Here is a 27,117-nt window from a genome sequence, read left to right as displayed (position 1 = left end):
ACATTCCTTCCGCATGGGCGCGGCAGCGGCGGCGTCCATGCATAAGGTGCCAGTACATGTGATCAAACGGTTGGGTCGTCGCAGTTCCACGTGTTCCATGCGTAATATCCCGGATCCTTATACGAAATATCATTGGCTTTCGAGTTTTGGTCTGTAGTTCTTTTGGCCCCTTTAGGCTACCCTTCGATAACCAGTTCCGGCATAACTCTGCTGCTTCTAGGTTGGGGGGGTGGAGTATAGGCTTAGGTAGGGTACCCTCTCAGCATGAGCCGATCCGAGCACAAGTGGTGAGGGGAGGCGGGGCGTTCACTATTTAAACCTGGCCCTCCTCCCCCCACTTGTCGGTTCGAACGATTTCAACCCACCCAGGAGCCCTCCCTTCTTTCAGGTCTCATCATTGGGGTAAAAGATCACCATGGTAAAAGATCATGTGACGTACCATGTGATGACCGGAGTGACGTCACCCCAGGTCCTTAAACTATAGTTAATGCTCTCCACAGGTCCTATACAGTAAAAGAGTCAGACGGAGATGCCCGCATCGCGAGCAAGTGGATTAAGGTGAGTTAAATGATTTTTTATTTTTTTTAACCCCCTCCAGCCCTGTTTTACTTAGCATTCTGTATTCAGAATGCTATTATTTTCCCTTATAACCATGTTATAAGGGAAAATAATAAGGTTCGGGTCTCCATCCCGATCGTCTCCTAGCAACCGTGCGTGAAAATCGCACCGCATCCGCACTTGCTTGCGGATGCTTGCGATTTTCACGCAACCCCATTCATTTCTATGGGGCCTGCGTTACGTGAAAAACGCACAAAGAGGAGCATGCTGCGATTTTCACGCAACGCAAAAGTGATGCGTGAAAATCACCGCTCGTGTGCACAGCCCCATAGAAATGAATGGGTCAGTATTCAGTGCGGGTGCAATGCGTTCACCTCCCGCATCGCATCCGCGCGGAATACTCGCTCGTGTGAATGGGGCCTAACAGTTGCCTAGGAGACCCAGCCTAGGGGCTGGGCCTCTTAGGCCTCCGTACATGCTTGGCTTGGGGCTTCCATGGCAACCATCGAGTCCCCGCCACAGCAGCGCGGGGACCGATGAATAAAGTGAGGGAGCGCAAACCTTCCATATGCCGCGGTCAGCGCTGACCGTGGCATATGAGGGGTTAATCCACCGACATAGGCGTTATCGCCAATGCTGGTGGATGCAGCAGGGATTCGGCTGTCAGTAACAGCCGGATCTCTGCCGCTGATCGCGGCACCGCACGCGGGCGGGAGAAACGACTGCAGGACGAGAACGCTCGTCCTCTTGCGCTAAGTGTCGGCGATTTAGGACGAGCATTCTTGTCCTGGGTCGTTAAGGAGTTAATGAAGTACATTGGAACAATGGAGCAATAGACTAAAGACAAAGGGGAACATTTATTAAGACCAGCGTTTTAGACGCTGGTCATAATAAAGCCCAAAACTGGTTGTGAATCTGCAGCAATTATGAAGATTCGCAGGCCGCTTCCTTGTTGTCTTACATTTAGACCTTTTTCTATGCCTAAAACAGTTGTAAAGAATGGTTAAAGAGACAGGCCTACGTGTCCATCCCATTACCTGCCCACAACACGCCCACTTATTTAGATTTGGTGTGAGCGGGGAAAAGTCGCAGATTGCGACGCAACTAGGTTTTGCGCCACAATGTGCGCCTGAAATACGCCTAATTAAAGCAAATTTCTGAATAATAAAAGTCCTCCAATTATTGAACAGAAAATTTTTCTTTTTGTAGTACCATTTACAGGTGTGTCCTTACATAGCTTATCTCTTGAATTTACATTTCCCGAGGAGATTGGCTTTAATAAAATATAATTTTGCAACACTGTCGGGAGTTGCCAATGCAATATGCGTCCAAATGTGGTCACCCAGTGGTTTTAATGGGAATTATATTGTAAGAAGTTGGAGTCCATGTATGAAAATAGAGTCCGTAACAAAATTTTTGGAAAGATAAGGGTGGGTGCATTAGTATATCTCAATCCATAAGAAATTCACCTATGGATGACAAATAATGAGAATACTTATAAATTCAGGACCAGAAGACATCCATTGAATCAAATTTTCCATCCTTTATCGCCATCTAAAAACAACAGTTTTAAAATGGCTGATGAAAAAGTGATCCACCATTTATTACTCCTTAATGGGATGGGTCACATGGTTGAAATCAATATGGTGAGGGCTACAGAAAACAGATGTGGTGCAAGCCAGCTAATGTTATCTGCCAAATCCATTTTCTGTCAATCACCCCTCTGAAGTCAGTGTTTCCCTATGTACTTATCATTAAACACTGGTCATCAGACGTTCTGGACACATTATTTTGCTCAAACATCAAGTGTGTCTATTGTTAGATGTGAACCACCAGGCACTTCTCTCATAATTATAAGCATTAAACTGGCTATGTTGCAAACATGAAGAACCGAGGCCTCCATCGATCAGGAAGTCTGACGCTGTCCATGAAATTTAGCAGCATATTGCAAGTAGCCCCCAAAAATCAACTCGAAGACTGTCTCAGCAAGTCAGTGTGTCACGAACAACGTGTCAACGAGTGCTGAAATCTCTGAACCTGAAACCGTACCGAATAATGTGTGTGCAGGAACTGAAAGAGTCTGACAAAGCTAAACGCAGAAACTACTGGACTTGGATATTCGGACCCATTGCTGTACTTCATGACGGACGAAGCTTAGTTTTAGTTACAGGTCTTGTAAATTCCCAGAATACGAGGTACTGGTCTGCTGAAAATCCCCATTTGACTCACAAAACACCACTTCACAAGCAGAAAATTGGCGTTTGTTGTACAGTGTCAGGACCACGAATAGTGGGCCCAATTTTCATCAAATCAGCTGTGAATACTGCTATTTACCTGGACATCTTTGAACATTTTTACAACCAAATAACACCAGAAGAAAAAAATGTCCTGCTTTTTCCAACAAGATGGGGCAACTGTGAGCAAGTGGTTATGGCCACCCTGTTCCCCAGACTTGTCCACATATGATTTTTATCTGAAATTTAAAACAGACAGTGTCCACATACCACATACCCTGGATGACCTCAAGGAGATCATCATAAACACCATCCCCAGCATCACTGCAAGCAGTATCAGCCAACATAATCCGACGTGCCCAAAGATGCATAGATGTGAACGGGGACCACTTTCAGCATCTTTTATGAATTGTGGGTAATTAAAATAAAAAAAAAACAATCCACTTACTTGTTCATCTTGTCATACTATCGCTGGAGGCAGGTTACTTTTTGTGTGCCACCCTGTACTTCAGCACATTGAAGCTGAGCTGCAAGAAGTAGTGCAGCCCTTGCACATCATACAGCAGTGGGTGTGAAACCACTGTGTCAACCAACCAGTTTGACATAAATCTAAAAAGGCTAAACCCAAGGGCATTATCCTGGCATATCCCTGGTATTTACCCTTTAAACCCTATACTGAGATCTGGACTTTGCTGCAGGGAATCACCAGTCTGCTACCTCCTGGAGTAGTCTTAGTGTGGTCAACAGTTGACAGATGAGGATCAGATACACTGGTGCAAAGCACCACGTGGTCAGGCAATATTTGTAGTCCAGTAACAGGCCAAGGTTGGGGCAGGCAGAGTACATGCAACTATGGGATATAGGTCTGAAGTCAGGGCTGGCAGCAGAGGGTCACAACAGTAAACAGGCACAGATCAGGACTGGCAGGGCTGATACACAGCAGACAACAGAAAACAAATGGAATCAGCTAGCTAGAAACCTAATTTCTCTGGCAAGGAAATGAGGTCATCACCAGTCTTATAGCAGATACAACTGCTCATAGGAAGGAGAGGAGGGGAATGGTAGTGAAGGAAAAAACAGGAGTATTAGTATTAGCGGGTAATGTTCCAAATAAAAGTCCCAGAGCAGCAACAGACCAGGACTGCCGATGTAACACACTGTATAGTTTCTGGAGCCCGTGGCTGCTCGAAATAGCTGATATTGGGGGTTCTGCGTGTCAGACCCCCACTAATCTCATACTGATGGTTTATCCTGAGGACAGGTCATCAATATCTGTGTGTGTCGGAGATAGCCGAGTACAGTGCTCGCCTATGAATAGAGTGGTAGCATGCTTTTCTGACCAGCCACTCTGTCCATTTCAGGGGGGCTCTATGAGGTGCAGGGCTGTAGGACCCCCACCAATCCCAGCTGTAGGACCCCCACCAATCTGATAGTCACCCCCTATCCTTAAATACTAGAATACCCCTTTAATTGATTTCTAAGTAAATTGGAATGTACTTTACACTTCGGGTACGGAAAACATTGCAAAAAATGGCAGTGCCACCTCATCCAAATAGCATATGAAATTGGATATCTGACGGTGAGCCTTAGGCTACTTTCACACTGGCGTTTTGGTTTCCGTTTGTGAGATCCGTTCAGGGCTCTGACAAACGGTCCAAAACAGATCAGTTTTGCCCTAATGCATTCTGAATGGATAAGGATCCGCTCAGAATGCATCAGTTTGCCTCCGTTCAGTCACCATTCCGTTCTGAAGGCGGACACCAAAACGCTGCTTGCAGCATTTTGTTGTCCGCCTGACGATGCGGAGGCAAACGGATCCGTCCTGACACACAATGTAAGTCAATTGGCGAACAGATCCGTTTTCACTGACACAATCTGGCATAATAGAAAACTGATCCGTCCTCAATTGACATTCAATGGTGTTCAAGACGGATCCGTTTTGGAAATGTTAAAGATAATACAAACGGATCCGTTCTGAACGGACGCATGCGGTTGTATTATCGGTGCGGATCCGTCTGTGCAGATCTATGATGGATCCGCACAAAACGCGAGTGTGAAAGTAGCCTTCGTACCAGTCCTTAAGCCCCTGGAGCACTACATCAATTATTGGCTTATTGGCTTTATACATCACCCTAATGACAGCAAAACTGTAATTGAAGTTGTAATTTTACATCTTTTTGGCTCCTCTTCCTCCTACTGAGATTTCAAAGCCCAAGCTGTTCTAAGGGCTCTTTATTAATGATAATAATTGTCTTACACAAGTAAAGAAAAGTAAGTTTTGAAAGACATTTTTGGCAAAGTTGCCAACCAGACCTTGTCAAGACACGCCGCATCTATTCAGGAATGGAGGCCGATTGGGCAATATTCAGTCTTTCTTCAACCAATAATTATACATCTTCGCAGTTCAGAGAAGGTCAGTTCTTGTTTTTGGGTAAATAATTATTGTGATAACCCTGTGAATGCCAACTATTTCTGCACTGCCTATGTAAGTGGACCTTCTGTGCTACAGAAACTATTTTATGTAAAAAAGTATGGTTGAAAAAAGACACAAGTCCATCAAGTTCAAACACAGATTCTACTTATACCATTCCTCTTCTAACTTTTCTCACTTATACAGTTTTTTCTTCAAATGGATCAGGGGCATAGGCAGGATTTTCATCAGCCAAGGTAAAAATTCAGTCCACAGCCCTAGCTGTGTACGTAAAGGCTCTGGTCAAGCTAGATGTGCTTGTTGGCACCCTGTGCACTCAGCATTCAAAGCACGTCACCCCCCCCCCCCTTCATCACGGCCAAGTTCACAAGCCTTGACCTGAAATATCCCCTGCTCCCATATTACTTCCCAAATTAGCTGTTCATGACACAAGGACGGGTGTTTTTATTCATTAAAAGGATGCTCATTTATTTTAATGGCCATCATGTAATGCCACACTGCACTGGAAGTGTATGGCCAGCAGTGGCTTCGGCGAGCAATCACACCTGATAGCTGGAAGTGAGAGAAATTGGGCTTCTTTTCATTGGTCATACATGTTCTGTAGGAAAAATAATTTTGAATGTATTCGAATATATCATAGACTGAAGTTTAGTTTTCTGGGCTCAGTCACCCAAATGCAAAGACCAAATAAGAATTAGGATGTGTTCACATGCCGTGGAACTTTGTCACAGACACTCGTGCTGAAATGTCATTGGCGGCCTTGTGGTTTCTGCCTCCCATTCATTTCAATGGGAGGCAGAGCTTAGGTTCGTGGAACAGCAGCTTAAAGATGCGGCCACGCAGAGAAGGGACATGTCTGTTCGCGGCACGGCATGGTCATGGCGTTAAGCTGCCGCTCTGCAATCCTGAGCGCTGCCTCTCGTTTGATTGAATGGGAGGCAGAAACTATGCGGCTGCCGGTGGGATTTCAGTGAAGTTTTAGTGTGGCTGTCTGCAACAAAATTCCGTGGTAAAATCCGCTGTGTGAACGACCCCTTAAACCTGTTTTGTCTTGAAAAAAAAACTGTTTCTTTCTGCTGGACTTGATTGAAGTGGACGGAGACAAGACTATGGTAAAAGGACCAGGACTGTAAATAAATAGTGCACCACCCAAAGGGAGCCCAAAGGAGAATGTGTTGGCAGCACTAGGAGAAGACAGAGACCTACCACTCTCAGCACATGCCACTTATATTTGGAATAATTGTAATTGTAATACCCTTCGGAACAACTACCACCATCATCACTGGCAGATCCTCCCATTGTCACTTCATCAGTCTAGGGCCCGTAAGAGGGATCAGTGGTCCTGAATCAGCCTGACCATCAATGTGCAGCCTAGCCACTATCCCTGCACCAGGCAATATTTTCATGTATACACTGTGTACTAGGCAGCCATTATTCTTCCACTATTTTAAGGGTTGGTTTTGTATGCTCTTTGTGGAGTTGTCCCATGGCTGCACTCTGGTGCATGGCAATCTGATTTGGCCAAATGAAGCAAATATGATGAATAGTTAGTAGATCGCCCAACAGATTACAACAGATTCATGCATCACATGAACTGAAGCTCCTCTAATAGATAACTACATGATTATTATCATCAGAAGTATACCGTATGTCCTTTTTTTTTTCTCGTTTGGCATGTCTTCTTTATGGTCCGAAATGTTTCATTAAACTTGATTTTCTTTATACTCTCATCATCCTAGATCTGAGCAAACCCACACAAGATGGCTATATCCTTATGGCAAATTCGCAAGCAGACATGGAAGAATGGGTGAAATCCATCAAAAGAGCAGCTGGATTCCAATCAGGAGGTAACAAAGCATCATAAAATCTGAAAGACAATTTTAAACAATTTGCAGACCTTGGGAAGCAAATTTTGTTTTGGTAACAGACGTATCCTTCATGAGGAACACATATGGTATGCTACATGATTGGCCATCGCTAGAATCCTATACTGGGTAGCCACCCATAATCAAACATTTATGACATATCCAGTTATGCTATCAATGTCTGCAGTGTGAATACTACCATTAAGGCTATGGACACCTTAAACATAGAAAAATGATTCATTCATTCTCAGGCCCCCTGATATACAGTTTACAACCTCCCAGTAATACATGGATCTGTGTGTCTAGGATGCTGCTGCCTTCTTCCTGTAAACTGCCTTGTCTTCTTTCCAGCCCATGGGAGCTGTCCTCTTGTGTCCTCTCCCCCTGTCTACACACATCTACCATGTACAACCCCCTCCCTGTTGTTATCTCTAACACTAGATGAAGAACTTACACACACGTGGCAAAATGGCAGGACATAAAAAAAAATAAAAAAAAAGACTATTTAGAAAGATGCTTAATTTTACTTATAGGGAGCAATTAACAATAAAAATGTTGTAAGCCCTTTAAATGGGTTTTCTACGAATCTTCTCTATTTAGTTATGCTCCATAATGTGTATGACCTAATGATATCATACTTACCTGCTCCCTTCCATTCCTTGTCCTTTGCCCTGGCTCCCGTTTGTCCCTCTTCTAGTCCACAGCTTATTTATTACTGGCCAGGGTATGGACATGGTCACCTGTGCTGCTGCAGCCAGTGACTGCCTTCAGCGGTGACATGTCCCCAAGGGCACTTGACCCAGCAGTTTACAGGGAAAGGACAGCAGCATCCTGGACACAGATCCAACATGTATTAATGGAAGGGGTATGTCCCCATGAGAAAAGTGAACTAAATAGTGAATAATCCTAAAACACCCTTTAAGACCTTACACAGGTGACTGGTGACTCAAGGTGAGATGTCAGATTGTGTTTGACTTGCTTCTTTCTCCATTTCACAGTTTCACGAAGTAACCAAATAATACAGAATTATTTGTACAAAATATTTTTTTTAAACATCATCAGGTTCATTTACTAAGATCAGCGTTTTAGATGCCGGTCTTAATACCCCTTGTGCTGGCGCATGATGTGCCCAAGTTATGTATAGGCATCAGCCTCTACATAACTTAGGTGCATCCACCACTGGCCTATATCTAGACCAGCTGTCGTAAAGTTGGATAATTTTCTACGCCTAAAACAGGCGTAGAAAATGATAAATGAGATCGGCTGGCCACCCCCCATCCCTGCCCACGCCACACGCCCTTTATTAGACCTGCCGTAAGAAGGTAAAAGTCGCAGATTCAGACACAAATCACCCTGTGATTGAATCTGCGACAGATTTATGCCAAAAAGTGGCCTATATATATATATATACACTGCTCAAAAAAATAAAAGGAACACTTAAACAACACAATGTAACTCCAAGTCAATCACACTTCTGTGAAATCAAACTGTCCACTTAGGAAGCAACACTGAGTGACAATCAATTTCACATGCTGTTGTGCAAATGGGATAGACAACAGGTGGAAATTATAGGCAATTAGCAAGACACCCCCAATAAAGGAGTGGTTCTGCAGGTGGTGACCACAGATCACTTCTCAGTTCCTATGCTTCCTGGCTGATGTTTTGGTCACTTTTGAATGCTGGCGGTGCTTTCACTCTAGTGGTAGCATGAGACGGAGTCTACAACCCACACAAGTGGCTCAGGTAGTGCAGCTTATCCAGGATGGCACATCAATGCGAGCTGTGGCAAGAAGGTTTGCTGTGTCTGTCAGCGTAGTGTCCAGAGCATGGAGGCGCTACCAGGAGACAGGCCAGTACATCAGGAGATGTGGAGGAGGCCGTAGGAGGGCAACAACCCAGCAGCAGGACCGCTACCTCCGCCTTTGGGCAAGGAGGAACAGGAGGAGCACTGCCAGAGCCCTGCAAAATGACCTCTAGCAGGCCACAAATGTGCATGTGTCTGCTCAAACGGTCAGAAACAGACTCCATGAGGGTGATATGAGGGCCTGACGTCCACAGGTGGGGGTTGTGCTTACAGCCCAACACCGTGCAGGACGTTTGGCATTTTCCAGAGAACACCAATATTGGCAAATTCGCCACTGGCGCCCTGTGCTCTTCACAGATGAAAGCAGGTTCACACTGAGCACATGTGACAGACGTGACAGAGTCTGGAGATGCCGTGGAGAACGTTCTGCTGCCTGCAACATCCTCCAGCATGACCGGTTTGGCATTGGGTCAGTAATGGTGTGGGGTGGCATTTCTTTGGAGGGCCGCACAGCCCTCCATGTGCTCGCCAGAGGTAGCCTGACTGCCATTAGGTACCGAGATGAGATCCTCAGACCCCTTGTGAGACCATATGCTGGTACGGTTGGCCCTGGGTCCCTCCTAATGCAAGACAATGCTAGACCTCATGTGGCTGGAGTGTGTCAGCAGTTCCTGCAAGACGAAGGCATTGATGCTATGGACTGGCCCGCCCGTTCCCCAGACCTGAATCCAATTGAGCACATCTGGGACATCATGTCTCGCTCTATCCACCAACGTCAGGTTGCACCACAGACTGTCCAGGAGTTGGCAGATGCTTTAGTCCAGGTCTGGGAAGAGATCCCTCAGGAGACCGTCCGCCACCTCATCAGGAGCATGCACAGGCGTTGTAGGGAGGTCATACAGGCACGTGGAGGCCACACACACTACTGAGCCTCATTTTGACTTGTTTTAAGAACATTACATCAAAGTTGGATCAGCCTGTAGTGTGTTTTTCCACTTTAAATTTGAGGGTGACTCCAAATCCAGACCTCCATGGGTTGAAAAATTTGATTTCCATTTTTTTTTTTTTGTGTGATTTTGTTGTCAGCACATTCAACTATGTAAAGAACAAAGTATTTCAGAAGAATATTTAATTAATTCAGTTCTAGGATGTGTTATTTTTGTGTTCCCTTTATTTTTTTGAGCAGTGTATATATAATAATAAATGACTCCACATATGTCTGTTCCCTATGACAACCAAATGTTATAAGTTGGGTGACTGAAGCCCCTTGAAGTGTTTCAAATCTCCAGTTTTAATGAAATAAGATTAAGTATTAATTTAGTGACAATGGAAACAGATTCATCTTAATGAAGACATGAAAGCCCATACACACATAAGACTTCTATAATTTGTATAGTAAAATGTATGGTATATGAGTGGCATGAGGCTCATACATCAGGGCCATGACTTTGAAGCCAAAAAGGACACTATCTGATGATATTTGCATGTTCTTTATACAGTATGTTGCCTTTGGCATTTAAAGTGACCCTCTGGTTCAAGAAAAAAATTCATTTTAACTGGGAAACGAACCTGGTGCCCTCCTTTTTATCTTTTTGTCTTCAGATCTGCTGGTTCCCAGGCTCCTCTTCTGTCATCCAAGATGGCTGCACCACTTCTCAAATTACTTGGTGCACACTCTGCATTTGATAGTCCAGGACACTTCCATATTGTCCAGCTTTGCTCTTGGTTTGGTCAGCTCTACTTATATGAGCAGTTCTGGCCAATCTGTGGACAGCAGGATGTGTTTCGGACTAGCAAATGCACAGTGTGCACCAGGTAGTCTGAGACGTGGGATGGCCACCTTGGGTGGCAGAAGAGCAATCCAGGAACTTCTGGATTTGCAGCTGAAAAGATGAAAGGGCTGGCACCAGGAAAGTGTTCTGTTTGTTCACCAGTTAATGTGAATTTTTTTTCTTGAACGGAGAGTCGGTTTATTGCGCTCTCCACTTTCTTACTCCAAAAACATACTATAGGCAGATGGGTAACATACAGTGAGCAACGCCGTACAAGCAAAGCTAAGTTAATATGCAGGCATGTCATCAAATGCATGTTACTAATGGAAGGTTCAGTTGGACACTGCCCAATACATTGAGAACAACTTGTGTTTGCTATAAGTACAATGTATATTTACAAATGGTCCATAAGACCAATAACGCCTTTTTGTTTATTTCATGTGCCAATTATTAAAACATAACATTTATTAGATGCTTTGTTAAAATAAACAAAATAAAGATGTTTTAAAAATATTAGCTGTGTCACATGGTTGCTTTGTATTTTTTCCACTTTAGCAGAACTATTTGACTCACAGTCTACTTTCACTAACTAGGCGATAATGAGCCGGTACTGCGCTCTAGTTATCGGCTTACTATCCTTTAATTCTTCGCTACATCAATTATTTAAATCGTAGGTGCTGCTCCATACCCTATGTGCACTAGCTGTACTAAAAAGCTCAAACACTACCCCCCGACATGTTTCACCAGTCAAACTGGCGTCTTCAGGGGAATTGGGCAGACTGTGTTTGAGAGGGGCGGGGATGACTCTATAAAGTCTCTGTTAATGACATCACCGATGTCTCTAGCGTATCGCTAGTTTCCATATTCCCATGTGGGCATTAGTCCTGAGTTACATGAGTTGTGCATGTAGCCTTAGTCTGTTCTTCATCAAATAGCTTTGTTCATTAGCACATGCCCAAATACTTCTTTGTTCTTCCATTGATTTCAGATTATTAATCTATACATTTTAGATTGTTTATTTCTTATGATCATGATTTTTTTTATTTTAATTATCATTAATTTATTGACCATGCAAATTGCCAATATCCAACTATACAAAAATTAGGGAGTAGAATATTCAAATATCATGATTTCTTTATTTATTTATTTATTATATTTTTTTTTTTATATCCACCATGATTCAATCATGTTAGTGATATTTGTCATTTAGCTCTAATTTCATCACCCTTAATGTTCTTTCTCACTATTTCATCATATTTGTAAATTATTATAGATAATCTTGATTACTTTCCTTCCTCATGAATTCTCAAATTTTTTGTTTCAGTAATAAATTTGCTATTAATCATGATTCTTATCTCAACTCAATAAAAAGACGGTTTGTGGTTTAACCAATATTACTTATTTTCTTTTTATTATTTTATCCCTATTTTATGTGATTTTTATACATTTTTATGATTTATGGTTTTTATTAGTATTTTAGTTTATCCTATACTACAATTTCATAATAGCTATTCATGATCAAATAGACAGAAATATTACAACATTTTTAGGTACTCCTGAGGGGAGAGGGGGGAAAGGAGGCGAGGGGGGGGGGAGTATAAAAGGGAAAGGGATTTTTTTTTAAATCAATATACAAGGATAGATATTGATTAGAGACTTCTTCCTGCCACATTATAGTCATCCTCTTTATTCATCTATAATAGTATTTCTGTCTTTTAATATATCTTTTTAAGCCACTAGATGCCACATATGTAAATCCTTCATTGAGTCCCAATGGGGTTAGGCTTTTCAGGCGATATATCCATTTTGTTTGTTCTCGTTGTAACTTTTTATCAATATCTCCTTGTCTTGGGCCTATCTTCATCTTCTTTATACCCCAAAATTTTAGTTTTTTTGTATCTCCCCTATGTTTATCCCGAATATGTCTTGCAAGGGCTGTATTCGAGTCTGTATTAATACAACTTAGCTGTTTTGATATCCGTCTTCTTAGTTGTTGTATGGTTTTTCCTATATATAACTTAGGGCATCCACATTCAATAGCATAGATCACTCCTGTGGATTTACAATTGATATACTCCTTAATTTGATACTTCTTATTGTCCATTGGATTAGTGAACTCTTTTTTAGGTACCATCTTGTTGCAAAATATACAGTCTCCACAGGGGTAAGATCCCCTTGTCGATAACCATGTATTTTTTTGCTGGTAATGACTATGCACCAGGTTGTCTTTTAGGTTTCTACCCATTCCAACTATTTGTAATAGTTGGATTGGGGGGAATCACTTCTTTCAACCCCTCATCTGTCGTAAAAATGTGCCAATGGCGCTTCAAGATGTTCCTGACTTTTTCATGTTGTACATCATATGTACCAATGCATCATATTATTTTCTTATTTTTAATTATTTGCTTATGACTTTGTAACAGAATAGTTCTTTCAGTATTTTTAGCTCTATTGTATGCCTTATGCAAGACTTTTTTTTAGGATAGCCTCTGGCCCTATATCTTCTGTATAAAAGCTGACTTTATTCCTCAAAATCTTCTTTGGTTGAGCAATTTATTTTTGCTCGAAGGTACTGACCCACCGGAATACCTTTCTTCAAGGCCGGTGGGTTATAACTTTCCCAATGGAGAATGTTGTTAGTTGAGATGGTATTCCTAAACACTTCTGTTTTGACACTCCCATCAGGCTCAAGGGCAATATTCAGGTTCAAAAAATGTAGATTCTTTTTGTGTATTTCAGCAGTAAACTTAAAGGGACACTGACAGGCCCAATAAGCATATTTAGGTATATATATGACAGTACAGGTCTTATCAAGTGTATTAAAATCATCTAAGTATCCCCCTGTCCACTTTATAAATACCGAAAACTAAAGTTTTATAACCTGCTTGTCTCGTCTCCAATCTGCCCAAGGGGCGGCGTTTCATCTCAAAATGCGCCCAGCCAGCCTCGCCCCAACTGCCGTTCTGAAGCTCCGCCCAGCTCATCAATATTCACTTCGCTGGGCGGCGGCTACAACTCTCCCCGACTCAAGTGCCGCATGCGCATAAAGCAGAGGCTGCAGCGGCCTCCAAGACGCAGACTGTCTGTACGCAGGCGCGATGTGCCCCCGGCCGGGCGCATGCGCTGAAGATTAGACGGAGGATGTGCCCAGAGGATTGAATTGGCCATGCGCAGGATCTTGAGTCGGGGAGAGTTGTAGCCGCCGCCCAGTGAAGTGAATATTGATGAGCTGGGCGGAGCTTCAGAACGGCAGTTGGGAGCGGCTGGCTGGGCGCATTTTGAGATGAAACGCCGCCCCTTGGGCAGATTGGAGACGAGACAAGCAGGTTATAAAACTTTAGTTTTCGATATTTATAAGGTGGACAGGGGGGATACTTAGATGATTTTAATACACTTGATAAGACCTGTACTGTCATATATATACCTAAATATGCTTATTGGGCCTGTCAGTGTCCCTTTAAGACCTATTGGGTTGTTATTTAGTGTCTGTACAAATTGTAAAACGTGTTTTTTAGTGCTCTCCCATATAATTAAGATATCATCTATGTAACATCCCCAAAATAAAATGTGTTTAGTGAAATCAATGTGTTTTTCCGTGAATACTATCCTTACCTCCCACCATCTAAAAACAAATTAGCAAAACCCGGTGCACAAATCGTCCCCATTGCTGTCCCAGTCTGTAAATAATAACTCCCATTAAATATAAAATAATTATGTGTTAACAAAAAGTGTAAAAGTGACAACACAAATTGATGTGTTCACAATAGTGTGTCCCCTTGGTGCTTAAAAAATATTGGATTGCCTCTAATCCAAAATCGTGCTGAATACTTGTCTACAGTGCTTCTACATCAAGACTGGCAATCATTGTCGTTTCGTTTACCTGTATGCCCTGGAGTCTGACGAGAGTGTCTTCCATGTACTTCAAATAAGACGTTAGGCCGGGCACAAATGCGGATATCACTTGGTCCACATAGCTGCTGATGCCCTAACATAAACTCTGGTTCCCTGAGACTGTTGGTCTCCCTGGGATAGGATTTCTTTTTTTGTGGACTTTGGGAATAGCGTAAAAAGTCGCTATCGTTGGTCTTGGATTAAAGAGAACTTTATATTCTTCTTTTGTTATTAAAATTTTTTCTTTTGCTGACAGCAAGATATTTTTCAATTCTCTGGTGTATTTTTCACTCTGATTTTCTTTCAACAGTTTGCATGTGTTAGTATCTTGGAGTAGTGTCATTACCATCATTTTGTAATCCACTTTGTCTGGCAGAACAACATTTCCACCTTTATCTGAGGGCTTGATTTCCAATTCACTATTATTCATAAATTCATCCAGAGCTGCTTTCTCTTGTTTAGTTAAATTATAGCCAATCTGTTCTTTTTTTGTTTTTATTTTTTCGGAGATCTTTAGTTACTAGGTCCACAAAAGATTAAATATTTAGTGAAGGTGGTGGTGAATTTTGATTGAGGAGTTAATGTACTAAAGGGGGCTACTGGTTTGTTGTATTCTCCCCTATGTTCTTTCTGTAATTCTTCAAGTATTTGCATCGCTTCCTCCTCATCACCATCTCTCTCTTTATTTTTATATTCCTTGTGTAACGCTAGTTTTCTAGCAAATAAATTCAGATCTTTGACCCAGGTGAAACAGTAAAAGTAAGGTGCTGGTGTGAAGGATAAACATTTTCATATGAGAGTTTCATGTTCTGGTTTTAAAGTGATTTTGGATAAATTATCTGCATTCCCATATCTTGTTGATCAGCAGCTATGTCCTCTGTTGATATCCCCACTTGTCCCTGTCTTGTAATTGTATTCCGGGCACTAAAAAAGATATGCCATTGGCCCTGTAGTGACACTGGGTTGGGATACAATGTGGAAATGAGACACAGATGGAAAGGAGAGCGGCGACTATGATGGTGGCTGCCCACCCTCTCCATCCTGTACTCTCAATTCTCCTTGATTTTTGCAATGAATTTACCGGTCATTTTTTATTGCTATTTTGATTATTATTTGGATTAGATGTAACCTGGTCTATTTTTAACTTTTTGCTTTATTCCAAATTTCTGATTGGATACACTCCCCTCTCATTCCGATATTTCTGACTTGGAGATATCCGTATACTGTACTAGATTTTTTGTATAATTGCTTGGAAATCTAGGCCGCGTATTCTTAATGTAAATGTGTCCTGTCTCAAAATCCCTTTTGTCTCTATTATATTTACGGTGCTTTTTTTCTTTGATTTCACTCTGTAAGTTTTCTATATTTTTCTGAAGTTTGGTTTCTAGATTTCCAAACTCTGCTTGGGTACGGAAGTTCTGTATGTCATTAATCTCTTTCTCCTACTGTGTGGAGACTTTGACTAATATATTTTTTTCGTATTCTAATAAATACGCCTGCATCCGCAGGGAGTTCTCTGTCAGTAATGTTTCCCAACCTTTCAAGAAATCAGGGTCTTCTTGATGTGAATTTGGTGTTATATGTATTAGCATGTCCCTATAGACTATAGATGTAACCTGGTCTATGTAACCTGGTTACATCTAATCCGAATAATAATCAAAAAAGCAATCAAAAATGATACAAAACATAACAAGCGGAACACAACTTCTGAGGATGATGGATGAACAAGACTTCAACAAGAACCACACTCCAGCTCTTCCAAAACCAAATGAAGCTATCCAGAGCAAGGAGTGATGGGTAAAGTCAGACTAAATAGGGGGAGGTAAAGGTCACATGATCCACACCTGAACAGGAGGTGTGGCCATACCAGCAACACACAGACAAAGTGAAACCAAAAGAGGCTGTCAGATCACTCATGTGCAGCCAGTCTTACAGACCTTCTAAGTACCCTCCTTCTACGGGTGACCTTTGGGCACCCAGGACTGACTTTATCAGGATGAGCTCTGTGGAATGCTCTCACTAGACCACTAGCATTAACATCGGTCGCTGGAACCCATATCCTCTCCTCTGGTCCGTACCCTCTCCAATGAACAAGATACTAGAGGGATCTTCGGAGAACTCGGGAGTCCACAATCCTGCTGATCTGAAATTCTAAATTGCTGTCCACCATGACACATTTCTTTAACAATGATTTATGAAATACGTTATGGATTTTCAAAGCCTGAGGAAGTTCAAGACGGAAGGCTACAGGGTTAACAATGGCAGTGATCTTATATGGACCAATAAATCTTGGGCCCAACTTCCAAGAAGGTTCCTTAAGTTAAATGTTTCTTGTTGACAACCACACAGAATCACCCACTCTGAGGTCTGAACCACTCATACGTCTCCTGTCACCCGCACGCTTATACCTGTTGCCCATCTTTTTCAGGTTATTTTGGATTTTCCGCCAAATAGAAGACAAAGAAGAGGAAAATCGTTCCTCCTCAGGAATGCCGGAATTTTGAGCACCAGAAAATTTACCAAACTGTGGATTGAACCCATATGCCCCAAAAAACGGTGACTTATCAGTGGATTCCTGTCTATGGTTATTTATAGCAAACTCAGCTAACAACAAAAATGAAGACCACTCTTCCTGATTCTCTGAAACAAAACATCTCAAGTAAGTCTCCAGATTCTGATTAGTGCGCTCCGTCTGTCCATTCGACCTGAGGATGAAAAGCCGAAGAGAAGGACAATTGTACACCCAGACGAGTACAGAACGCTTTCCAGAATCTGGAAACAAACTGAGTCTCTCTATCGGACACCACATCAGAAGGGAATGCCATGTAGTTTCACAATGTTATTGACAAACACCTGTACAAGAGTTTTAGCATTGGGTAGACTACAGGTAGGTAATGCAATAAAGTGTGCCATTTTACTAAAATGATCGACAACCACCAGAATCACGTTTTTTCCCGAAGAATTCGGTAATTCTGTGATAAAATCCATGGACAAATGGGAAGGTCTGGACGGGATTGGCAATGGAAACATAGATCCGGAAGGCCGAGTATGAGTCACCCTAGCACGTGCACAGGTACCACAGGCTGACACATAGTCCTCAACACACTTACGCAACCCCGGCCACCAGAATCTGCGAGAGATGAGATCGACAGTCGATATGCTCCCAGAGTGCCCAGCAAGCACCGTACAGTGATGTTCCTTGAACACCTTGTGATGTAATTCGGAGGGAACAAACAATTTCCCTGAAGGACAAGAGTCTGGAGCATTCTCCTGTGCCTCCAACACCCTGGCCTCGAGATCAGGATAAAGAGCGGATATGACTACCCCTTCAGATAAAATGGGACTAGGGTCATTAGACTCACCCCCCCCAGGAAAGCTACGCGACAAAGCATCCGCCTTGACGTTCTTAACCCAGGGCGGTAAGTGACGATGAAGTTAAATCTGGTGAAAAACAATGACCATCTGGCCTACCTTGGGTTCAGTCTCTTAGCCAACTCCAGGTAGACCAGATTCTTGTGATCCGTAATTACCATAATAGGATGAATTGCTCCTTCCAACTAATGACGCAATTCCTCTAACGCCAACTTAATGGCCAGCAATTCCCTATTCCCCACATCATAATTCCTTTCAGCAGTCGAGAGTTTTTTTAGAGAAAAATTCACATGGGCGCCATTTACTGGGTGAAGGAGCCTGCGACAAGATTGCTCCTACCCCTACCTCGGAAGCGTCAACCTCAACAATAAATGGCTGAGACACGTCTGGTTGCACCAGAATAGGAGCTGAAGCAAAACATTCCTTCACAGCAGAAAAGCCCTGTAATGCTGCATCAGACCAGATAGAAATATCAGCACCCTTCCTGGTCATGTCTGTTAAAGGTTTAACCACCGATGAATGGCTCTGGATAATGTCACGGATGTAGTAGGGGAGAACACCAAAAGACAACAATAAGAAAGGGGAAAGACACTAGGCCTCACCACTAGGGAAGGAAAAGGGTTACCACCTATAAAACCCTGCTCCAGGACTTCAACAAGAACCACACTCCAGCTCTTCCAAAACCAAATGAAACTATCCAAAGCAAGGAGTGATGGGTAAAGTCAGACTAAATAGGGGGAGGTAAAGGTCACATGATCCACACCTGAACAGGAGGTGTGGACATACTTGCAACACACAGACAAAGCGAAACCAAAAGAGGCTGTCAGATCCCTCATGTGCAGCCAGTCTTTCAGACCTTCTAACACCTGCCACAGGTGTGACATCAACAGAGGACATAGCTGCTGATCAACAAGATATGGGAATGCACATAATTAATTTATCCAAAATCACTTTAAGACCAGAACATGAAACTCTCATACAAAAAGGTTTATCCTTCACACCAGCACCTTATTTTGACTGTTTCACCTGGGTCAAATTATTTATTTGCTAGAAAACTAGCGTTACACAAGGAATATAAAAATAAAGAGAGAGAGATGGTGATGATCTAAGTAGAAGGGAGGAGGAAGAGATACAAATACTTGAAGAATTACAGAAAGAACATAGGGGAGAATGCAATAAACCAGTAGCCCCCTTTAGTACATTAACTCCTCAATCAAAATTCACCCCCCTTCATTAAATATGGGAATATTCAATCTTTTGTGGACCTAGTAACTAAAGATCTCCAAAAAATAAAAACCAAAAAAGAACAGATCGGCTATAATTTAACCCGCTCCCGCCCAGCGCCATAATAGTATGGCGCAGCGGGACGTGACTTGCCGCCCAGCGTAGTACTATTACGGCGCGCTGATCGGGTGGGTGCAGGAGCTGCGCCCACCCGATTAGCTGCAGGGGACTGGCTCTTCCCGTTAGCCGGACCCCTGCTATAATCGCCGGTATGCCGGCGCATTAACCCTTGCACTGCCCCGGTCAGCGCTGACGGCGGCACCTGCGGGATCCGGCTGGGTGTGGGGTGGCCATCAGGACCCGATGGCAGGGAAGGCAGCCCGATGCCTTCCTTAGGCATTGTGGCTGCCTTCAGGTAGAGGCTGTGAGATCCAACCCCCTGGATCTCACAGGAAGCAGGCTGTGAATGTATTACACTGGTAATACTCTTACAGCCAATGCATTACAATACAGAAGTATTGTAATGCATTGTAAAGGGGATCAGACCCCCAAAAGTTGTAAAAAAAAAAAATACAAAAAAGTAAAAAAATAAAGTTTTCCAATATAGAGCAATCAAAAATCATATGTACCCTAAAATAGTACCAACAAAACTGCCACCTTATCCTGTAGTTTCCAAAATGGAGTCATTTTATTGGTGTTTCTACATGACATGGCAACTTAAAATTATCCCACTGAAATCTACCCTCCAAAAACCATATGGCGTTCCTTTCCTTCTGCGCCCTGCTGTGTACCCGTACTGCAGTTTACAGAAACACCCCATATGTGATTGTAAACTACAGAATCAACGCAATAAATATTGAGTTTTGTTTGGCTGTTAACCCTTGCTTTGTTACTGAAAAAAAATAAATTAAAATGGAAAATCTGCCCAAAAAGTGAAATTCAGAAATTTCCTCTACATTTTGCTTTAATTCTTGTGGAACACCTAAAAGGTTAAAAAAGTTTGTAAAATCAGTTTTGAATACCTTGAGGGGTGTAGTTTCTAAAATGGGTCATTTTTGGGTGGTTTCTATTATGTAAGCCTCACAAAGTGACTTCAGACCTGAACTGGTCCTTAAAAAGTGGATTTTGGAAATGTTCCGAAAAATTTCAAGATTTGCTTCTAAACTTCTAAGCCTTCCAAAATCCCAAAAATATAAAATATCATTTTCAAAATGATCCAAACATGAAGTAGACATATGGGAAATGTAAAGTAATAACTATTTTTCTAGGTATCACTATCTATTATAAAAGTAGATAAATAAAAATTTGCTAATTTGCTAATTTTTCCATATTTTTAGTAAATTTGGTATTTATTTTTTTTATAAATAAAAATGAAATATTTTGACTGAATTTTACCACTGTCATGAAGTACAATATGTAACAAGAAAACAGTCTCAGAATGGCCTGGATAAGTAAAAGCGTTTTAATTTTATTACCACATAAAGTGAAACATGTCAGATTTGCAAAACATGGCCTGGGCAGGAAGATGAAAACTGGCCCAGGGTTGAAAGGGTTAACTAAACATGAGAAGGCAGCCCTGGATGAATTTATGAATAATATTGAATTGGAAATCAAGCCCTCAGATAAAGGCTGAAATGTTGTTCTGCCAGACAAGGTGGATTACAAAATGATAGTAATGACACTACTCCAAGATACTAATCCGAATGAGAAATACACCAGAGAATTAAAAAATATTTTGCTGTCAGCCAAAGAAAAAAAATTAATAACAAAAGAAGAATATAAAGTTCTCTTTAATCCAAGACCAACGATAGCGACATCAGCAGCTATGTGGACCAGGTGACGATTTGTGCACCGAGTTTTGCTAATTTGAGAGGATAGTATTCACGGAAAAACACATTGATTTCACTAACACATTTTATTTTGGGGACGTTACATAGATGATATCTTAATTTTATGCGAGAACTGAAAAACACGTTTTACAATTTGTAGAGACACTAAATAACAACACAATAGGTCTTAAGTTTACTGCTGAAATACACAAAAAGAATCTAAATTTTTTGGACCTGAAAATTGCCCTTGAGCCTGATGGGAGTGTCAAAACAGAAGTGTTTAGGAAGACCACCTCAACTAACAACTTTCTCCATTGGGAGAGTTATCACCCACCGGCCTTGAAGAAAGGTATTTTGGTGGGTCAGTACCTTCGAGCAAAAATAAATTGCTCAACCAAAGAAGGTTTTTAGGAAGAAAGTCAGCTTTTATACAGAAGATTTAGGGCAAGAGGCTATCGTCAAAAAGGCTTGCATAAGGCATACAATAGAGCTAAAAATACTGAAATAACTATTCTGTTACAAAGTCATAAGCAAATAATTGAAAATAAGAAAATAATATGATGCATTGGTACATATGATGTACAACATGAAAAAGTCAGGAACATCTTGAATAGAGATGGCCAGTTCGCAGTGTTCGCCAGCGAACACATGCGATCTGCCATCTTTTTTTTTTTAAATCAGTTTATTTTTTATTGAAATAAACATTATCACATGAATATCATCAAGGAGTCCGTAGTTTTATGTATAGTCGTTCATAAGTATATCATCAAAACATTGGTGTTAGGCAGACACCCATGACAATTTATGGTAAATCAAAATCTTTATGAATATTGCAGCATTTAGGTAGTTGAACGTTGAACCTTGTATAAAATAACACAATAATATCCTTCCCCCCACCCTAGCCCAACTTGAGCAGAGAGACATCCGTAGTATATGTAAGAGTAGTTATACAATTGGACGCCAAGACAGTTCCGTCTATCTACAATAGGCTAGCCTTTTGAACATTATACAGTAACTATATGTTTCCCCTGGAGAGGGAGTGTAAGGAAGACATTCGTCCCCGTATACATTCTTGAACTAATGCCTGGGACGCTAGCTGTGCTGATTCAACCCACCCCTGCCATAAAGATAGAAACTTATTTAGACATTTTCGTTTAGCGTATACTCCCTTTTCTAATCTCAAAATTATATTTATCCTATTAATGAACTCTTTTTTGCGATCTGCCATCTTAACTGACAAGTCCGGCGAGGGGGCTGATCTCGGAACTGCCTGCTCCCGGAGACCGCATTTCATTTCAGACCGGCTCGCACACAGGCACAGGTAAGGACTTACCTGTGCCTCGCCGGACTTGTCAGTTAAGATGGCAGCCCGCATGTGTTCGCTGGCCATCACTAATCTTGAAGCGCCATTGGAACATTTTGACGACAGATGAGGAGTTGAAAGAAGTGATTCCCCCCAATCCAACAATTACATATAGAAGGGGTAGAAACCTAAGAGACAACCTGGTGCATAGTCATTACCAGCAAAAAAAAATCTGTGATCTATGCTATTGAATGTGGATGCCCAAAGTTATATATAGGAAAAACCATACAACAACTAAGAAGACGGATATCAGGACAGCTAAGTTGTATTAATAAAGACTCGGATACAGCCCTTGCAAGACATATGCAGGATAAACATAGGGGAGATACAAAAAACCTCAAATTTTGGGGTATAAAGAAAATGAAGATAGGCCCAAGACAAGGAGATATTGATAAAAAGTTACAACAAGAAAAAACAAAATGGCTATATCGCCTGAAAAGCCTAACCCCATTTGGACTCAATGAAGGATTTACATTTGTGGCATTTCTCTGACTCTAGTGGCTCAAAAAGAGATATTAAAAGACAGAAATACTATTAGGCCCCTTTCACACGGGCGAGTATTCCGCGCGGATGTGATGCGTGAGTTGAACGCATTGCACCCACACTGAATACCGACCCATTCATTTCTATGGGGCTGTTCACATGAGCGGTGATTTTCACGCATCACTTGTGCGTTGCGTGAAAATCGCAGCAAGCTCTATATTGTGCGTTTTTCACGCAACGCAAGCCCCATAGAAGTGAATGGGGTTGCATGAAAATCGCAAGCATCCGCAAGCAAGTGCCGATGTGGTGCGATATTTACGCACGGTTGCTAGGAGACGATCGGGATGGAGACCCGATCATTATTATTTTCCCTTATAACATGGTTATAAGGGAAAATAATAGCATTCTGAATACAGAATGCATAGTAAAATAGCGCTGAAGGGGTTAAAAAAAATAATAAATATTTTTAACTCACCTTAATCCACTTGCTCGCGCTGCCGGCATCTCGTCTGTCTCCTTCTTTGCTGAACAGGACCTGTGGTGAGCATTCATTGCAGGAACAGGACCTGTGGTGACGTCACTCCGGTCATCACATGATCCATCACATGATCTTTTACCATGGTGATGGATCATGTGATGACCGGAGTGATGTCACCACAGGTCCTGTTCCTGCAATGAATGCTCACCACAGGTCCTGTTCAGCAAAGGAGACAGAAGGAGATGCCGGGCTGCGCGATCAATTGGACTAAGGTGAGTTAAATTATTTTAAAAAAAAATTTAACCCCTCCAGTGCTATTTTACTATGCATTCTGTATTCAGAATGCTATTATTTTCCCTTATAACCATGTTATAAGGGAAAATAATACAATCTACAGAGCACCGATCCCAAGCCCGAACTTCTGTGAAGAAGTTCGGGTTTGGCTACCAAACATGCGCGATTTTTCTCACGCGAGTGCAAAACGCATTACAATGTTTTGCACTTGCGCAGAAAAATCGTGCATGTTCCCGCAACGCACCCGCACATTTTACCGCAACGCCCGTCTGAAAGAGGCCTTATAGATAAATAAAGAGGATGATTATAATGTGGCAGGAAGAAGGCTCTAATCAATATCTATCCTTGTATATTGATTTGAAAAACTCCCCTTTCCCTTTTATACCTTTTTCCCTCCCCTCCCCCCCCATTTTTTTCCCCACGTCTTCCCTCAGGAGTACCTAAAAATGCCATAATATTTCTGTCTATTTGATCATGAATAGTTATTATGAAATTGTAGTATAGGATAAACTAAAATACTAATAAAAACCATAAATCATAAAAATGCATAAATATCACATAAAATAGGGTTAAAATAATATGTAGAAAATTAGTAATATTGGTTAAACCACAAACCGTCTTTTTATTGATTTGCGATAAGAATCATGATTAATAGCATATTTATTGTTGAAACAAAAAATTCGAGAATTCATGATGAAGGAAAGTAATCAAGATTATCTATAATAATTTACAAATATGATGAAATAGTGCGAAAGAACATTAAGCGTGATGAAACTAGAGCTAAATGATAAATATCACTAACATGATTAAATCATGGTGGATATAAAAATAATAAATAAAGAAATCATGATATTTGAATATTCTGCTCCCTAATTTTTGTATAGTTGGATATTGGCATATTGCATGGTCAATAAATTAATGATAATAAAAAAAACAAATCATGATGATAAGAAATAAACAATCTAACATGTATAGATGAATAATCTATCTGAAATAAAGGGAAGAACAAAGAAGTATTTGGGCATGCGCTAGTGAACAAAGCTATTTGATGAAGAACAGACTAAGTCCTGAGATACAAGTGAGATCGGTGATCTGTAGGGAACAAAGGCTAAGTTCCATGACATGCGCAGTGTTGCGAATTGTGAGGCGCAGAGCCTAAGTCCTCTGACATGCGCAGTAGACACGGGCTTGCGGTGTGAGAACCAAGTCTGGGTTCATGCACTGGAATGTATAGAGGGAAGGAAGGGGGGGTACTTAGTGCGGACATCAGGTAATAGAAGGAGGGGTAAGGACGGGATTTTTGCAATTAGAGTCCTTTTAACTCAGGACTAATGCCCACATGGGAATATGGAAACTAGCGATACGCTAGAGACATCGGTGATGTCATTAACAGAGACTTTATAGAGTCATCCCCTCTCAAACACAGTCTGCCCAATTCCCCTGAAGACGCCAGTTTGACTGGTGAAACATGTCGGGGGTAGTGTTTGAGCTTTTTAGTACAGCTAGTGCACATAGGGTATGGAGCAGCACCTACGATTTATATAATTTATGTAGCGAAAGGTTTAAAGGATGTTGAGCCGATAACTAGAGTGCAGTACCGGCTCACATACTAGTTAGTGAAAGTAGACTGTGAGTCAAATAGTTCTATTAAAGTGGAAAAAATACAAAGCAACCATGTGACAGCTGATATTTTTAAAACATCTTTATTTTGTTTATTTTAACAAAGCATCTAATAAATAAACAATAAGGTGTTATTGGTCTTATGGACCATTTGTAAATATACAGAGTAAAGTGGAGTCTTTACATGTGCCAAGGGCCAGCAAACAAGTTGGTATTTAGAATGCTATATGTACAATGCTTTAATTGAGTGGTATCTAGCCATGCATTTCTAAAAAATATATAAGGTTCACTTCACTGAAATCTATGCTCCATCTGTATGTGTAATATACCTCCATAATGAACTTTGGCCTACCGTATATCTATTGATTTATAAAATGTTGTATACTGGGAAAGAAGGAGTTAACAATTAGCAGGCAATAGTGAGGTTTACAGGGAGGGGACAGAAACTTTGCTTTATACCCATTTCTTTAAAACAAAGGCTGCCTTTTGTATGAGAGGCAGGTACGGGCAGGCCCAACCCATGATCCAAAGCACAGCTGAAGAGAATGAGAGCAGCCTCTCGCTGACACCCACAGCCACCTGGGATCAAGCAAGAGCACAGAGTGGTCTCCTGTCCTAGGATGTCTCAGTGCTATAAGAAATTAGGGTGGAATCTCGGCTGCATCCCGGCTCTGAAGATGAAGCTGATATGCCTCGCTGAAAGAAGAAAGACTCTTAAACTGCAGCACAGAGGTAGTCATTACTTGTACTGACCCAATAATACCAGGAGGACATTGTCAGCTTTGGACAGGCTGTGTGTAGTACTCCATGGACAGGAGACAGAGAAGGGTTTAGATCATAATGAAAAATACAATATACAGTATAACCTTTTAGGTTTTCTTCAGCCTCCCTCAAATATGGCTGTTTGGTCCTAAAACAAAAACCAAATAACCTGACGATCTGATAGATTACCTGTATTTTTCATTTTGACCTATAATTAATTAACAAAATGATTAATACAATGCTCTTCTTGTCTCTTAGTGCAATTTAATTAATAGTGACCTCTCATCAGAATAATCATTGCATCTATGAATGCATTGGACAATGTCAGTTTTTGAATTGATTTGAAATTTTAATTTTTAAAACTTTGATGATTGTTGTGCTCTGGCACGTAATTGTGACACGCATTTGTCAATCGGATGATATATATCATAATGAATGTTTTTAATGTGTACGTTTGTGTAAGGTAATAAATCTCTGCATAATATTGCAGCATATCTGTGTTATTTGGATATCTTTTGATCATACTGATTAATGGGGTGTCTGGAATTAGAAGGACAGATCTGCAATAAGCAGTGCCCTTATCTGTCTAGTAGTGCAGCTGAGACCCATCTACCTTTTACAATCTCAGGCAATGTTTTTAGTAATTATCTGTCATGGTGGCATATACCACTTGACTTTTCCCCTAAATCTGTGACGTTCCTATGCCCAAGCGCAAATTTACATACTTTTTCATTGGTAATGCTTCCCTGATATTGCCATAATATCTAGTAACTTCAATTCCACTGTGGCTGAATTATGGCTCCATACAAGGTCTGAAATGAAATATGACACTTATAGAAGTCTATCTGGCCGTACTATACCTCCATATGCCTACAATTTTAGTTGTATCATTTTCCTTTAGATACCACATTATCAACAATATCTCCATAATACGCTGTTGTACTGAGCTAACATGGAGTACCTACAGCTCCATATAGTACACCACCATAGGTATTCCATGTTACACCATATAGGCTTTGTCCATGAGGCCATGCTTCTCCCTTGAAGGGAGTCTGTCGGCAGTTTTTCCATGCTAAACTGCTGGCATCCCTAGCTAGAAGTTAAGGAGAACACTACAAACATACATTTTGTGGAGTA

At 41.4% G+C, this 27,117-nt stretch overlaps 1 protein-coding gene across 1 annotated transcript in view; it reads left to right on the top strand.

The window, feature by feature from the left end:
• ARHGAP25 (Rho GTPase activating protein 25) overlaps positions 1-27,117 on the top strand; it is a 120,438-nt gene that overhangs the window by 75,591 nt on the left and 17,730 nt on the right. The window contains exon 4 of the mRNA XM_040414455.1: positions 6,963-7,070. Within this exon, the coding sequence (XP_040270389.1) occupies positions 6,963-7,070 (108 nt within the window). The remainder of the gene's footprint in view (positions 1-6,962; positions 7,071-27,117) is intronic.

Source organism: Bufo bufo, chromosome 1 (genome assembly GCF_905171765.1).
Source record: "Bufo bufo chromosome 1, aBufBuf1.1, whole genome shotgun sequence".
Classification (NCBI taxonomy): Eukaryota; Metazoa; Chordata; class Amphibia; order Anura; family Bufonidae; genus Bufo; species Bufo bufo.
Note: the sequence above shows the minus strand (reverse complement) of the source record. Positions and strands in the feature narration are given on the sequence as shown.